This window comes from Macrotis lagotis, chromosome X (genome assembly GCF_037893015.1).
Source record: "Macrotis lagotis isolate mMagLag1 chromosome X, bilby.v1.9.chrom.fasta, whole genome shotgun sequence".
In the NCBI taxonomy this organism is placed as follows: Eukaryota; Metazoa; Chordata; class Mammalia; order Peramelemorphia; family Peramelidae; genus Macrotis; species Macrotis lagotis.
In genome coordinates this window covers 393,173,339-393,191,168 of record NC_133666.1, presented here as the reverse complement: position 1 = coordinate 393,191,168, position 17,830 = coordinate 393,173,339, and the positions used below count along the sequence as shown (strand labels likewise).

At 35.1% G+C, this 17,830-nt stretch overlaps 1 protein-coding gene across 9 annotated transcripts in view; it reads right to left on the bottom strand.

Annotated features, from left to right (window-relative positions):
- Positions 1-17,830, bottom strand: part of PAG1 (phosphoprotein membrane anchor with glycosphingolipid microdomains 1) — a 224,886-nt gene that overhangs the window by 38,845 nt on the left and 168,211 nt on the right. For all 9 annotated transcript variants that reach the window (XM_074201516.1, XM_074201515.1, XM_074201514.1 and 6 more), the window contains one exon: positions 1,463-1,668. In XM_074201516.1, coding sequence (XP_074057617.1) covers positions 1,463-1,587 — 125 coding nt within the window. In that variant the 5' untranslated portion in view covers positions 1,588-1,668. The remainder of the gene's footprint in view (positions 1-1,462; positions 1,669-17,830) is intronic.

Genomic DNA, 17,830 nt, shown 5'->3' with positions numbered 1-17,830 from the left:
ATATGTGAATATATATGTACACATACATATATATACATAAAATATAAGTATAAAAATATTATAAGATATGTTATATTTATAAAAATATAAAATTAAAATTAAATATAAAATATATAGGAATGTACCTATTGCCATATAGAAATACGGTAAGGCATTAAGAGACCTCTGATTTCATTGGTATAGGGAATACCAGTATAAAGGAACTCCTACAGTTTAAATCAGCAAATTCTCTGTAATTTATATCTTTCAAATACAGATATTTGGTCTGAAATATGCAGATGATTACCTTACCCCTCCAAATTATTTCAACATAGAAAGCCTTTACTGGAAAAGTCAAGCATTTGGGGGAATTTGGAAACATAAACAAAAATCAAATCTAAATCTCTGGGCTGTGGGGTAATGTTATGTGCACTCAGGATGTTTCAGAGTTCTTCCAAACCATGGTGAGGAGTAATGAAATTCCGTTGTATTGGTTTAAAACAGAACATAATCAGACTTTGAGGAGTATCATAGGCAATCTATAAGGGAAGAGTGACATCTAATGGGAGGCATATTTATTACAAAAACTACTCTTCCAGATAGAAACAAACAGGCCCTCAAGCTTCTTCTACTCCAGACTCACTAAGAAGTCTGGTTCTGGGCTCTAGTCCCAAGGGGCTGAATTCAGACAGAGAAGAAACTGAAATTCTTTTGTAATTCAGAGAAATTCGATTTTGTCATTCTTATCAGCACTATTTAAAGACAGGATGTCATCCTTTGGTATATTTGGATGCTATTTATTAGATTCTGCGCAAAATTGAGTGAGACAAGATTTTTACTCTTCATTTCTAGTAAGTGAATATCTTTCTAGAGGAGATGATGTATGTAGAACAGATTTGATTTCCATGGTTATCAGTAATAAAAACATTTCTCAATAAAATCATTGTGTTGTCTAAAGTGAGGATGACTTTCTTTTCATAAAAAAATTATCTCTATGAAATCTATTTACTAACAGTTTTTGGTATTCCAAAATTTTATTCTGTTTTTAAGGTGACTGCTTTGACTATTAATATTACTGCTTCTGTAAAAGTAAAAGTTCAAAAAGCAAAAACCAATGATTAAACACCAGATTTTATAATCTATGATTCAGTAGACTGTCACCTTAATACATACAATACCCAGATTTCAAAATATTCATACCCACTTGAAGATAAGACATCTTCACAAGATTCAGACTAGATGAATAACAAATAATTGTATTCAGAAAGGCCTCAAACACACAGGTGTATGAACTGTTTCAAAAGAATTTTAAAATAATGGCTCAATTTTCATTGAAACAGAAAATGGACTAATCATCCTTATAGCTGAGAGTTGAATGGATTAATTTTGGTACACATGAGTCTCTGTAGTCTGTTGTGAAGCAGCAGCTAAAACAAACTGATATGTTTAGATTTCAGTAAAATTTTGCTCATCTAAGTTTTACCTTTCACAACTGGAGCACAGAAAGATGAGGAAGGTAATGAGTAGGAAAGTTGCAATAGCTGCCAAACTCCCCCAGATGATGATGTGCACCTGCCCACTTTGCAGAAGACTACCTTCAGGTCCCATGATGGGCTCAGGAACTGGTGCAGGATTGAGCAGTTAGTCCTCCAAGCATTCAGACATCAGCAGTAGAAATGATAGACCTCTCTGAAATGAGAAGATTTTGGGGAAACCTGACATTAAATATAGCTCCAGAATCGAGCAATTACAGTTCATGCCTGGTTAAGTACCCTTGAGAATAATCTACTTTGGGGAATGGAAAGGTAGTAACTTCTGTGTTCATTACTGAATAAGATTTCATTTGAAGGTGAATATTACACAGAAAACTAATTCCTTAAGTCTACTCTAAAAATTAATATTAGCAAGTCAATAGTTTTACTCATGGTAAAATTCCATACTTTTCTTAATTCAGAGAAAAAGGAAACATTCAATACAGCTAATAATTTACTGCCCTGTAATTTCCCCCCTTCCAATGAGTGTGAGTTTTTTCCTCCCCCATCCCCAAGAAGACTTATAGAGAATAAAATAAATGAATTTTTTTTCATTTTTTTATTTTCATTCATTTCAAATCTTTTGTTCAAATAAAGAGAGCATACATCACTTCTATCAGAATAGAATAATTTGGTATTAGTAGAATATTGAATAATTCTAATGTAAACTTTTAAAAAGTAAAGAAAAAAGGATTCCCTATTGATTGTCAAATTTCCCAAAAAGGCCTAGTTTCTCTCATATGTTATATTAATTGCATTAAGCTCAGAAGAGTAGAAACTCTCCTCAATGAAATATGCAGTAATAGGGAAGTTTGTGTTAATTTACACTAACAAAACAGAATGAAATGAGAAACAGTGTCCAGCTTATGCTATTCAGCAAGATGAACAATCTACTGATTTAATTCACCAATAATTACATCTTGAGCATGCACTGTAGGCAGTGCAGAACTGGTTAAGATAAGAAAAATGAATGGGATTACATTACATAACAGCATGGAAAGCACTATTCCATGCTTACAAAGGTTCTTCTCTTTAACATCAGTATTCTCCTGTTGATTACTATAAAGGTGTGAATCATAGACACCATGGTCTGAGGAATCAAATTAACAATCCAAAGGGCAATAGAAATATGTGTGTGATGGGCACAAGCTGATTGCAACATGTTACCCATAACCAAAGAATGATGCTTGAGAGCAAAATAGTATAAAAGAAATCACTGAGGAGTTAGTTGTATGATTGGAAATGGAGTTGGGCCGAGCTTGAATGAGGAGCAAGGTATAAGGAGTTGAGTGGTACAATGGTGTAAGGGGCAAAAGTGCTGACTTTTTAGAAACATAGCACTAAATTAATCTAAGCCATAGGCCTCAGTTTCTATTTCTCAAGAAGCAGGTGAGCATGAGAACCCGGATCTCTGACTAGAAAAATTATGTCACCCTAACCTTATAAGATGTAAACAAAACTTTCCTGGGAAAGCTTAGGACCATCAAGTTTGACCAATTGTTGTAAGGGTTGGCAGAAAAGAGGAGGGGGAATGGGTTGTGGTTTTTGTGGGTTTTTTTTAACCCTGCTTCAGCTTCTGTAATTTGGCTTTTCCTGCTCTCTCACTCTCTCATAGAGAGTTTGGAACTGCCCTGCTTCTTGCAAGAACCGAATTAAATTTTAACTCTTTGCTACCTCTTTGAGAGGATTCTGAGTAGTCATTTTGGGTTAGGGTTTAAATTCCCTGCACAATTGGGGTCCTATTATATTAAAAGAAACAAGAGTGGATCATTTGCAATGGGTATATAGAAAAAAAGCCAAGCAATGAGGATTAGAAACAACTGGAATGGGGGGAGTGAACTACACTGATAGAATTATTGTTACCCCCAAATAAATCAAAGACAATTATGAACTGAATTAAGAATTGTGGTTTATTAGAAATAGCACTGATTTGGAGTCTGAATCTAAATTAAAATAGTATACTGGCTTAACTATTTACCATAAGGTGTGAATTTGGGCAATTAATCTAAAATTGGTTTAATAACTAGGGATGTTTAGCTCAGAGGCCAGAAGAACCAGTGAAGGGAGAACATGAAAGCTGTATTAGAGTAGCTGAAGGGTTTTCTTGGGTAAAAGGCATTATTTGAATTGTTTAGTTTGGCTCCCGAGGGCAGCACCAGAAGCTATGGGAGGAAATTGTAGCAGTAATTTGTATTACATGTCAGAAAAAAACTTCCTAACAATTGGAGCTATCTAAAAATGGAATGAATTGCTGTGTTTTGGGAGGTCATGGGTTCCCCCACTTTGTATATCTTCAAAATGGGCAGGATGACCACTTGTTAGGAAGTTGGAGTGGGGTTTCCTTTCATATGTCATTTGTACTTTATGACAGTTGAAGTCCTACACTAATGCAAATTAATGAAGTTCTTAGCTGAGAATTTAGTGGGAGGGAGAATTTATGGAAAGTTTGGAGAGAGGTGAACAGATTTGAAATAGCCTCTGTGTTGACTGGGAAAGTAAGTTAATTAGGAGGGTGTAAGCAGATCACCTTACTACACTGAGGGCCCCATTTGAGATTATATAATAAAGTTGTAGTGGATTCAATTATTATAGTTTTTCCATTTTTCTCCAGCTTCATTCAGCAACACGTGTGTGGGAGCAAAGGTGGGAGTTGTCTAAGGTTGAGGCTTGATGGAGCATGACTGATAACAGGATAAGGTGACAAGGGATTCAACTGAAGAGCAGAGTTGAACTGATTCACCAAGGGGTGAAGAGAAGGAGGGGAAGAGAGTGGAGCCAGAGCAGGGGTGGTGACCCTGGGAAAGAAATGAGAGGTGAAGGAACAGGAAGTCACAGGACAAAGACTATGGAAAGGTGGAATAACGACAGCTTTTGTTAAAATCAGGGAATTCAAGAGTTTGTAAATATGGAACTGGTCTATTTGTAGGTGATGGTATGTTCAAGGACAGCTGTGGGTTTCTGAGTTGCAATGGAAGAGTGGGTCTGAAATGAGCACTCTACTCTGAGATACAATGATGTTGACAATCTACTAATTCATTTGTCAATGATTAACAAATTCCTACTCAGCCATACCTTCCCAATTCCAGTGATTCTAAACCCACAGCTATCATTATTCAAAACTACTCTCTATTCCCCATTTCCTTAGTACCGTCCCCTTTAGTATAACTTCTCAGTCCCAATGTCCCACTCTAAAACTTCCAACCTTTTCCACTGGGAAGAGTAAATAAGAAAATGAGTAAACTAAGAACCTGGGAGGGTAGAGTGTTTAAAAGAATATCAATATGTATGTTGAAATCTTTATAAAGGCAGGAATTGGGGAGGAGAGAAAGATGAGCCATGTACTCAATTCACTGAAGTAATAAGGTTACTGAGTGGGTGGTGGTGCTAGAGGATGAGCTTTGAAGAAATGAGTGGAAGCAAAATATACTCTAACTTCACCAATGAGTGAAAGTACAACAATCAGTCCTGGAAAGTTTGACCAGGGAGACTTTCATCAGGAGGGCGCCCAGACCCAAAGCCAGAAGATGAAAAAAGTGAGGAAAGAAAAAATTTAAGATGAAGTTTGTTGCCCATGAAGTAAGCATTCCAGAGAGCCCAGTGGAAGAAGTTGTTAGTTTTAGAGTGGGACATTGGGAATGAGAGGTTATACTAAGGGGGATGGTACTAAGGAAATGGGGGATTGAGGATGGATTTTGAATAATGATAGCTGTGGGTTCAGAATCACTGGAATTGGGAGGGTATGGCTGAGTATGAATTTGTTAATCATTAACAGATGGTTATGGGTAGATTGTCAACATCATTGATTCTCAAGGTAGAATCCTAGACAGCTCAGGTGAGGGAGCTGATACAATGGTGCTTCTCTTCTTTTCCCACAAGCATGCCAGTCCAGGAAACAGGGGTGGGAGTAGAGAGGAAAAAGTGTCCAGTGTCTGTCTGTCTGTCTCTGTCTCTCTCTGTCTGTCTCTGTCTCTGTCTCTGTCTCTGTCTCTCTCTCTGTCTCTCTGTCTCTCTCTCCCTCCCTCACTCCTTGCCACTGCAAGCAAGGATGGGGGAGGTGCCCTGCAGGAAGAGACCAACCTAGGAAATAAGTATGAAAAAGAATGACCCTGCCCTTATGGATTGGCACATTGTGGAATGGCATCTTCTAAAGATACATTAATTTGACACAACCATAAATCAAAGTATATTTTTAATAACTAAAGTAATTAAAAAAGCATCATCTCTGCTAAAAAACTACAAATTCTCAAGTTCTAATATCTTAATTTTCTGTTCAGTCAATTTTTAGTAGTAACTGACTCTGTGTAACCCTATTTAGAGTTTTCTTGGCAGTTTATTCTACAGATGAAGAAACTGAAGCAAAAAGGATTGACTTGCCCAGGGTCACACAGCTATTAAGTATCTGAGAACAGATTTGTATTAGGGAAGAGAAGTGTTCCTGACTCTAGACTTGAGTTCTTTATTCACTGTATCATCTACCTGCTAGCAAAATCTTAATAGTTATGAGTATTTTTAAAAGACAAAGCCAGCTGACAATAGTAAAAAAGACTGAATATTAATTGGTGATCATGCTGTGTGAACCCTGGATTTAGAAATATTTGAATTTCTCATTCTATGAGAAATAGTTTTTAAATAGTATTAGAATTTAAGAATTACTGCTGAATGAAACAAAGAAGAGCACATTTGAATTCTCGTTTTAGGATAAGGATAAAAATCCTCACTACTGAAATTTTCCTTCTGAAATGCAGTAGCAATTTGTAGGAGGCAACTGAATGATTGATAGAAAGTAAGTCCCACCTTAATCTAGCCATCCCTAACTGCTACATTATATAGTCACCTCAAATGCTTAAAGAAGAACTTTAAAATGGAAGAAAAAGTATTTTCCTCCCAAGAGATTTTAATTAGATTCAATTTTTCTAGTTGAAATATTATCATTTGTATTTGAATACTTGGGACTAAAGACTAAGAAATATGAACTTTAAATGTTAATTTTTATTTGTAAAGAATATTAGTGAGAATAATAATAGATGATGTAGTTCAATTTTTTATTAGATCTTTGAATCAACATTTTTCTTTTCTTTTAATGGTCTATGAATTTTGGAATTGAATAACCTTTTGTGCTAAAACTGAGCTTACTTCTCCATGATTATGTATTGTGGTCAAAATAGCACACTTCCTCTCTTAGCAATGACGGTCAGAATCTTTTACTCACTGTTTACATTGTATCAACCACTCTGTGTATGAAAATATATGTGTGTTTATACATATTCATCTGCAATATATGGATACACACATGTATCAATCTACCATAACTTTTATTATTTTGCTGGAGAAATTAATATCCTTTGGCCATAGAAACAGGGTAAAATAAGAATCCACAAAAGTTTGGTATAGTGAATACATTTGTTACATCTAAAAGAGTCTTTGCTATTTTTGCAACTGGGGCAAATTGCTATTACAATTGAGCCTAAGTTTATTCATCTGTAAAATGCAAAATGAGTGTACCACTTGTGCTAATATCCTGACAGCACTGTTGTGAGAAAAGAGCCTTGTAAACCAAAACCTTATAGCTGAGTTAAAGTGAATATGAATTAATATTATGTAAGCTCTAATCAGTAAAATTAAGTGCTTATGGATATCTCCATCCCTCAAAGTAAAGTGTAGGAAATCAAAATGAAAAATAAAACTCTTGTAATATGATGTAACAAGAGACAAGGGACTACAAAATACTTAGAAAAGAAGTCCTCAACTGTTTGTTTTATTGGAATAATCCCAGAGGAAAACTTTGGACTTCTTATTGATCTGAGATACAGGTACTTTTCTAACTGAATTGAACGTTTGATCTGCATCACCACAAGTCACTAGGGGCTATTAGTATTAATCAAATTACCTAGCAATATGATAGTTTTGGAAACAAAATAAACACCTATTTAGAATCTAATTCTAAAGTGTTTCAGCAGAGTGTGATGTGCCCAAGACAGGATTCTAAGGATTACAGCTCTTCTTGGGAAGCTTTTCTTAACCAAGGTGACCCAAATTTAATCAACTGATCCATCAATAAACATTAATTAAAGGCTACTATAGGGGGCAGCTAGGTGGTACAGTGTAAAGGGCAGTAGTCCTGGAGTCATGAGGACCTGAGTTCAATTCCTATCTCAGACACTTAGTAGTTGTGCAACCCTGGGCAAGTAACCTAACCTTAATTGCCTTAAAAAAAGGCCTATTTATAACCCCTCATACCCTTACTATTTTCTTTTAAGGGGTTATAATTATGTAATTGGACAATCATCTGTTCTAAAATTGAGATTTTTTTTGTTTAAATACAAAAATAAATCAAGTAATCCCTACTCTCAAGGAGATTCTTCTATTCTAACAGGCCCTAGTAGGAATATAACAAGTAAAAAGAAATGAATTTGGGAAAATGTAAGCTCCTTGAGTACAGGGACTGCCTTATTTTTTTGACTTTGAATAACAGTCCCTGGTACCCAGTGAGTGTTTAATTAAAAAAAATACTGGATTGAATTGAAAGAGACAAGAAAGGATAATTAATAAAAATTGAGATCATATACCTTTAGGGAGTCCTAGGGGGCACATTTACCACAGAACATGTTTAATAGTATCCAAGGAGTCTAGTTCCCACCTTCCCTGACTGGTGAATTGGACATTTTGGAAAATCTGCTTCTTTTAGATTATTCAGGATGATTTCCTGAACATTCTAAACAAAATAAATCACTCAACTAATATTTGTTAAGTGCCTATAATGTTAACCACTCAATACTAGTGTAGTCTAAAAGAAGTTCAGGGGTTTTTAAAAACTAAATCTTCCAACTTAATGTTCTGATTTAAAAAAATAAAAAATTGATAGATTCCAATGGAAAGTAGAAGAGAATTTCAAGTTTTAACATAAATCAATGTGAATTTAGCATTTTTTTCCCTTGACAGACTAGGGTTAATGACATACCAACAAGCTGTTCTTCCTGGCTCAAATAGGTGGTGTGACTCTCATTCATAAGAAGAAAAGTTGTGGAGTCTTACTATGTTTCAAATCTTCAAGGTCCCCTCTGATAAAGGGACTTCCAGACCACTCTCTCCCACTTATGGCAGAAACTGGTTTCTTCCTCTTCAAATTATTCTAGAGCATATTGTCTAGATCCCTTTTTTTTTATTTCAAACCCCAATCTACCTTGCATCATATTTATATGTGTATTTGCACTGTTCAATTAATAATGGTTATGATACCTTTTTGTCTGGTTTCACACACTTTGTGTGACCTCAGCAGATCACTTAATCTCTGCTTATTTTCCTCAATTGTACAATGAGAATAATAATAATAATAATGATGATGATGATGATGATGATACCTTTAAAATGAGATACATTTGTAAAGAGCTTAGCATAGTGCCTGGCACTTAATAAATGTTCATTCAGGGTATTATGCTCAATTTAAAAAACTTTTCTTATTTTTTCCTTTCTATCCCATGGTTTTCTTTCTTTTCCCTTAGTCCTATTTTCTCATACACAAAATTACTTATATGTAAACATGTCAAACACAAATGTACATGTACAACTTTTACCAGACTGTTTGCTGCTGTGGGGGGGGGATGACAAGGGAGGGTGGTTTTCTACACATTTTTCTAATGTGTAAATTATAAATATGCTAGTGGATAAATATTGAAAAACTTCCATTACTTGTAGTTGGAAAAATAAAATGAAATGTCAATTATTCACTTATTATTCACTCTTTCTTCCTTAAGTTTGCAAAATAATTAACCCAAAAATAAATAAACCTGTGAGATGGGTGATATTATTATACCTATTTGACAGATAAGGATATTGAGACTTGAGACTGAGAGTTTAATGATTTACACAGGATCATATAGCTAGCATGATTTTTAACTCAGATCTTCCTGACTTCAAATCTGCCACTATCCACTAAGACAACTAGATGCAATTAGACTACATATTCTTTTGTTGTTGTTGCTTTTGCAAGGCAGTGGGGTTAAGTTACTTGCCCAAGGTCACATGACTAGGTAATTTGAACTCAGGTCCTCCTGACTCCAGGACCAGTGCTCTACCTAGCTGCCTCTAGACTGTACATTCTTGCATACCTTGCAATTAGCATGATGACTGTAGTGGTGAAAGCAATTAATACATGTTTGCTGAACTGGAACCAGTCTATGATGATTGTGAAAGTAATGTAGTACACCTGAAAAGATGCTGTACTTGGAGAAGGGGGATCTGGATTTAATCACCTCTCTCTGTCATTTCATTTTTCTGGGTCTCAAATTCCTTTACCCTACAGTGATGGAGTTGAACTAAATGAACCCTAAGGTTTTCTCACCCATCAACTCTAAATTTAGGTCCTGCATTATAGCATTATGATGTCCAGTACAGCACTTTTTTGTACATTTCTCTAAAGCAAGAGTTCCTAACCCATGAGGTAGTTAAGGAGGTCCATCAACTTGTATGGGAAAAAAATAACCTCTAACTGAAGTCATTGCTCATTTGCATTATTCTGAGAAGTGACCCTTAAGTTTCATCAGACTGCCAAAGGGATACATGACCCAAAAAGGGGTAAGAACCACCGTCTAAAGCCTTCAAAATCATGAATTATCACCAGAAGAGTAGGATGGGCTTTGAAGATGAGCTGGTTTTTACAAACACAAAGAACTGCATGAGGATTAGTTTCACTTAGTAATTACTTTGATTCTTGAGTGTTCAATAAACACAACTTGACTAAAACAATATTTCTTTAAGTCTAGTTTCTTATTTTTTTATTACCATTAAAATATATATCCTTTGGTTTTGCTAGAATTGAAAGCTCTTGGGGGAGACATGTCCTTTAGAAGTAATCATCAATACCTTTTCTGTAAATTACATTCTGAGAGAGTAGTCTGGTACACTAAGGTTAAGTGACTTGCCTAGGGTCACAAAACCCAGAATGTGTCAGGCAGGATTTGAATCAGGTCTTCCTGACCCCCAGGACAATTCTCTATCCATAATCTCTTGTAGCTTTCCCTGCAGATTAAATTTATTTGCATACATGATTTAGAATATTTTAAAATAATATTTATATATATTGCATATATATGAATTGTGTAACATAGTTATGATACAAATATGTTTGATTTCTTTTGGTGGTAATATCCATAAAGAAAGAAAGACAACATATACCTTTCTCATTCTTTAGAAATGAATTAATTAAAAAGCACTTAGTAAATGTTTACTATTTGCAAAGAGCTATGAGCCATATTTTTTATGTTTAAAGATATTTAGAAGGTTTTATCTATATGTTGGATGGAAATGTACTTGGCTTCTTAGGATGTAGAAGCAAAGCATAAAGTCATATACATTCTTTTATAATATTTCCAATAATAAAATATTATTCATTTCTGACATTTGAGCCATTTGACAATGCTAAAACATTTCTTTTGGACAATGCTAAAACATTTCTTTTTCTGGGTCTTCAGTGGCTGTGGTTGCTGAGGGGTTGAAGATTGAAGCACCTGAAGAGGCAGTTAGGTCACATTGCCTATGTGACGGGCTAAGGGTGGCTTCTTTGAATCATGGCAGAAAGGGAAATTGGGCTGGAAGCAGGGCCAATGGTCTGAAGAAAGGGGATATTACTATCATAAGAACTTGGGGGTTTGAGGTCCCTGGATTACCTCTATTGGGATCTGAGGGAAGGTTGGAAAAGATCACTTGATAGGCAATCAGAGAACTTGAAGAATTCAAATCTCAACTGGATAATAATAATGACCTCAGTTTATTCATTGCAAATGAATAGGTATGATGAGTTGATTTCTAAGGTCTCACACACACATATACATATATGTATATATTTTGTATGTGTATGTATATATGTATATGTATATATATATATGTATATATATATATATATATATATATATATATGTATATATGAATGCTCATGGTCAAGTAATGAAATCTATGTTGGTAAAAGCACCTACAGGCCTGAAATGCACTAACCTCTTTTTACCTCCCTCCCACTTCCTTAAGACTCAGATCAAGCAGCACCTTATTGTTTAAAAATTTAATTTCATTTTTTCAATGAAAAAATAATTTTCCCTCCTTCCCATTCCCTTATTTAAAAAAAGGGAAAAACCCAAGTCAAATAAATTCCTGCATTGCTATCCTCAAAACAAAAGTATTTCATCTATTCCTTAAGTCCATGATGATACCTTGCTTAATCATTAGACCTATGTAATCATTACTGATCAGTGCTTAAATCTCAAAATTCAAGTCCCATTTTCCTTATTAAAGCCTTTAGAGATCTCCCAAATGCTAATGTTCTGCTTGATTCTTTTTTTTAAGGATTTTTTCAAGGCAAATGGGGTTAAGTGGCTTGCCCAAGGCCACACAGCTAGGTAATTATTAAGTGTCTGAGGTTGGATTTGAGAACTCAGGTCCTGACTCCAGGGCCGGTGCTCTTTCCACTGCGCCACCTAGCCGCGCCCCCCCCCCCCACTTGATTCTTTAATTGAACTAGCTCATTTTACTTATCATTTATTTTGTACATAATACTCTGTGTTTTGCCTGTGTGTGTATGTGTGTGTGTTGACTTCTTTTATAAAATATGTGAGCTCCTTGAAAGAAGAATTTTTTTTTTCTTTTTGGTCTTTATATTCACAGATCTTAGCATTGTCAGCTCTTAATAAAATTCATTGATTGATTAATTCCCTAGGGAATTTTTCTGGTTAGAGGAAACATCTATTTGAAGTAATTTAGGCAGAAAATTGCTTGGATGGAGGGCAGGGGACTGGAATACTAGATGACCAGGAGGTTCCTTCCATCTATTTCAAGGTCCCCACCAAAAAGAATTCAACCAAGTCTAAGATATAATGTATCAACTTTGACCACATGGTGTCAGCATAAGCCTACTTTGCCCTGTTCTAAGTCAGCCAGCCAGGTAATAAGAGATGATTTGTTGTTTTTATCCCTAACAACTGGCAGTTTAATTTCCTTCATTACTTTAATGAATGATCCACACCAAAAAGAAGAGGAACAAACAAAACAAAGAAGAAAAAGAATGAAAGAGCAGGTCAGAGATGTACATTGCAGCTACTATTCGGGCCAATTTAGCAAAGCACAATGTGGTGCAGACTAGCTAGGGAGAGGCATCCCCCATGGTTACTAGCACCTTAACCTTTCTGAATTGGTGTTAGGCTTAAAAATGAGTGTGCTTGGGGAAGCTAGGTGGTGCAGTGGATAGAGCACCGGCCCTGGAGTCAGGAGAACCTGAGTTCCAATCTGGCCTCAGATACTTAATAATTACCTAGCTGTGTGGCCTTGGGCAAGCCGCTTAAACCCATTTGCCTTGCAAAAACCTAAAGAAAATATAGAGAAGAATGAGTGTGCTTCCCTCATGATAATTGTCTGATTCCACTTCTAAATGGAGAGCATAGAGACCACGATTGTTCCAGAATGACCTAGTAGAGGATGTCTAGTAGGTACAGTCACTGACTAGGTGGACCTAAATGCTGACAGCAGGTTTCTCTATTTGCAAAATCCTCATTAAACTCTCAACCCATTTACTTGATAAAATAAGTATAATAGCCCAAAACTGCACCAACTTCTCACCAGTTCCCTAGAGTATTAGTCATTTTACAGAAGGGGGCTGCCTTTGGGGATATTTAAGAATTCAGAACAGCTGAAATGAAATTATCTCAATTTATTGAAGATCTTTAATTGATTCCAGAACTTTAATTGATTTTTAAGTTGTTTTAGCAATAGAAGAGAAATCCTAATTCGTTTCATACTGAAGGCCATAGAGGCAATTTTTAGCTGTGATTTTCCCTGATGAATTATAGCAAATATATATGCAAATATATATACATACATATGTATATGCATGCACATACATAAAAATGTATGTATATATATGTGTGTATATTATATATATATATTTAAATTCTTGTGAGATTTATGAAGTCCTTCACATGCATAATCTGATTTAGTTCTCAAACACCTGATGGGACTACAAGTATAGTATCTGAAGTTCACACAAATTTTAGAGATAAGGAAACTGAGGTTTGGTGAGGTTAAATGACTTGTTCATGATTACACGAGTAAGAGTCAGAAGGAGGATTTAAACCCCAATCCTAACTGCAAGTTCATTGCTCCCTAATTTCTACCATGCTGCTGCTCCTCATATTAAAAAGCAACATACAAATTAATGTTATTTAACTGACTATTTATAACTGTATGAAGGATAAGCCAACACATTGCAAAGATAGATGGATCAATGTTCATTGTTATAATGTAGACATGTAGTTCATTTTTATTGCCTACCTAGAAATAATCGGTTATTATAAGATGGATCCCAAATGTAAAACAGGTAGGAGTTAAAAAATAATAGACACTAAGATGAAGTTCTCTTTTTTTTAGCTACTGAAAAAATCACTCTGGAGGGAGTTTTCATAGTGAATGATGAGCAAGCCTCAAAGTTAGGAAGTGCTAGCTATGTGACCCTGGGCAAATCACTCACTCCAGTGTTTAGCACAAGATTATAACTTGCATAAAAGTTGTTGAATTGCATTGGAAAAGGGAGGTTCCTCACCTTGGAGTTCCCTGTACTTATAAAATCATTGGTCCAGTCCTTCTTATCTCCTATCACTGCAGAAATAATTTGACATTTTTCTCTTGCAACAGTTTTACTCTTACAAGGATTAAAAAAGAGATCTGGAAAGTACCCAGACCATGAGGATAAAATGAGGGGGAATTCAGAAGCATTTTGCTATTAGAGGAGAAGGAAGAAGCCATGGATTGAGAAACAAGTCATAAATCCTCAGCTCAGGCTGTCAGTGTAACCTGATTACATTTTGTACACACTACTTTTTTGTTGTCCTCTTTAAAAATGTTTCTAAATCACATCAGAGAAAAGGATTGAATTCTTTTCTTTTAGTTTATTGCTTATAAATAAGTTCATTGCAAATATCTTGGATCTATTTGTTATTTTGTTTTTTATCTGCTTTAAAAATTAAAGACAAGCAGTCTATAATGTATTTTAGTATTCTGACTAATTTTCCTTTCATCTTTGACAGGATAGTGGCAAATACCTCTGGCAAATATACAATGGCCTGGTTTATATACTGATTGAGATTTATAATCATGGGGTGAAGAGATTTAAGCTATCTTAAATAATTTTGATGCATAGATCCACCTTATTAGAATAGTGCTTTTAAATGCAGCTATTTCAAATTAAATATTCTGAAAAAATTCAATAAACAAGCATCATGAGGGTCTTCTATTCTCTCTCTCTCTGTCTCTCTGTCTCCCCCTCCCTAAGAAATGGTCTACTGTGGCAACCTGCTTGTGAAAACCTGCCTGTTTCCTACTAATATCTTTATGGGGATGCACCTGAAGAATATCAATTTTATATTAATGGTTAGGATTAATTTTCTCTTGGTCATCTTTTCTTACCTTTGGAAAGATTGGTCTTCTTTTCCTTTTCTTTTTTTTAATGCCTTCAGTATCCTCCTTTCCTCAATAAACTTAATGAATTGATCCTTTAGTGCCTTCAAAATTTTGTCACCTCTCATTGTAAATGACATGTGTTTTTCTAAAGGGTCTGCTGTTGTCATAGAGAGCCCTAAGAAAATCATAAGTTGAAGAGGAATTCCCCATACATTAGAGAATGGATGCTCCTGTGTTGCAATGACTTTGTGGTTGTTGTATCAAGCCCTGAAGCCCTACAGAAGCTCATGAAAGAGATCCATAGTCATTCAAAAGAATTTCAATTAACCACACAGAAACAACCACATGGACAAAGAATGTTTACTGTCTTGGTTATGATATGCAGTTAGATAGGCAATCTATAGAGCTCATTCATGTGTGTGTGTGTTTGTGTGTGTGTGTGTGTGTGTGTGTGTGTGTGTGTGTGTGTATGATTACATTTTACCAGCTATACAAAGGGATGAGAGACATCTTTTAAAAAGAAGGAACAAGCGGTGGCTAGGTGGCACAGTGGATAGAGCACCAGCCCTGGAGTCAGGAGTAAATGAGTTCAAATCTGGCCTCAGATACGTAATAATGACCCAGCTGTGTGACCTTGGGCAAGCCACTTAACCCCATTGCCTTGCAAAAACTTAAAAAAAAAAGAAGGAACATGTTGGGCTAAATCATTTTTGAGAAATTACAAAACACCTTAAATGGTCCCAGACCTCTCAGAAACAAAAGTCTTCCTTGTCACCAACAATATTCTAGTGGTATTGTTGCATGGATTTAGGTTATGGTATATTACAGTATCCAAAGAACTGAAGTCACCCAAAGCTTAACACAACAGATATTTAACAAACATTTACTAACTGACTCACTCAGAGAGTAGTGAATAGGAGCTGGCAATGAGGCATAGCAATTAAGGACTTTCAAAGAACCTGAATAAAGAATGTCATTAATGAAGTTTATAGGTAGGTTAAGTACTCTACAAAAGGACAGGTAAAGAAGGTCCCTTCCACACTGGGTGGACACATCCATTGGTATGGATGGATTTGTAATTAGTATCACTAGAGGAAACATATAAATCAATGAGATCACAGATTCATTTGTGGATCTTTAACTGGAAAGCCAAAGTCTTAATTCTATACTTCATATTTTCTCCTAGAACTGCTAATATTTTGATCAGGATTTACAGAACCAAAGAAAAGGTATGTTGTCATAGGAATTATACTATTAATGTTTTGGAGTTTTATTTGTTTTTGGTATAGGAAATTCCCAGGGAGGAAAATACCCTTCACAAATAAAACTGTTCTTTAAGACAAGAGTCTTAGACATTAACTGAGAGGTCATACAAGTTATTTAGGGTCATAAACTTAGTATAGGTCAAAGGTAGTATTCCCAGGATTTTTGTGAGGATTAATTTGTTTAGCAAGTGAAAAGCACTTTGCAAACCTTAAAATACTATAAAAATATCATCTGTTGTTATTACTCAGACTTCACTTATTCTTTTTTTTTTTGTAAAACAGAGATATTAGTATTTGTAGCACTTGCCTCACAGGAAAGCACTTTATAAAAAGTGAAAATGCTCTAGGAAATTTGAGAATGTTTAAGAGTGTAGCTTTAAAAAAATGCATTAGGAAAAAGTATGAAATGTCAAAATAGACATCTCTCCTTTCTCAGTAACTATTTTACATTTAAGTTATTTCAATGCATAAAGAATCCACATATTCATTTAGTTCCAGGGCAATGAGGTGGTATAGTATATATAGTAGCACACCTGAAGTCAGGAATTCCTGAGTTCAAATTTGATCTCAAGCATGTTCTCAACTATGTGTCCTTGGGCAAGTCACTTGACCCTTTTTGCCTCAGTTTCCTCATCTATAAGGGAGGAGTAGGAAATGGCAAATCACTCCAGTATCTTTGTCAACAAAACCCCAAATGAAATAATGAAGAGTAGACTATGACTAAAATGACTAAACAACATTCATTTAGTTCATATTATCTTCAATTTATGAATGCACTCTAATCTGAAGTTAAGTGATTTGTCTAGATTCATACAAGTCATAAGTAGCAAGTCTAGGATTCAAATCCAGGCCTTCTGACTGTAACTCCAATGTTCTGGCTAAGGTTTTACAGTAAAATTTTCACATTAAGCACATTGCACTATATGGTACAGAGGTGAAAGTAGACAAACCCACAGTACTCATGGACATCATGGTGATATTTAGACTGTCTGGGTCAACAGAAGAAAGATGACAGTGTATTATAGATACAGCTATCTTTTGGTGATTTTTCAAGCAGCATTAAATCCTTTATCCTTTCATTAACTAGCTGCCTTAGCAGACAGATGACTTAGACATCTTAGTGTAATTTGATACAAGTAAAGAAATTTTAAAAAAGAATGTTTTTTATCTTTTAGCAATCCACCATAAATAATACCACTGGACATTTATAATAGCTTATTAATAATGTATTGCTACCATATGCTTTCCTTCAAATGAATTAAGAATGCTTTAGAGGCTTCATTACAACTGCCATAACATTTCTGTAAAATAGGTGGGTAGTTAAATACAGGACAGTTTATATAAACTAAATTCCTTTTAAATTGTATTACCTATAAAGTACTATCTTAATCTGCTTTGTTCTTACAGGAAGATAACTGAGCCACAGGAATTAAGCAGGTAGTATTTTTTTTTTCAATTGTTGGTATAAGAATTGAATGCAGAGTATAAGGCTTTTTTCCCCTGACAGCTCCAGAGATTTACTATTGGATATTAATGCCTCTGAACTCCCATTCATTGCCTAGAGACAAAAAATAAAAACCTTATTTTATTGCTTTATTGAACTACAGATGAACTACAAAC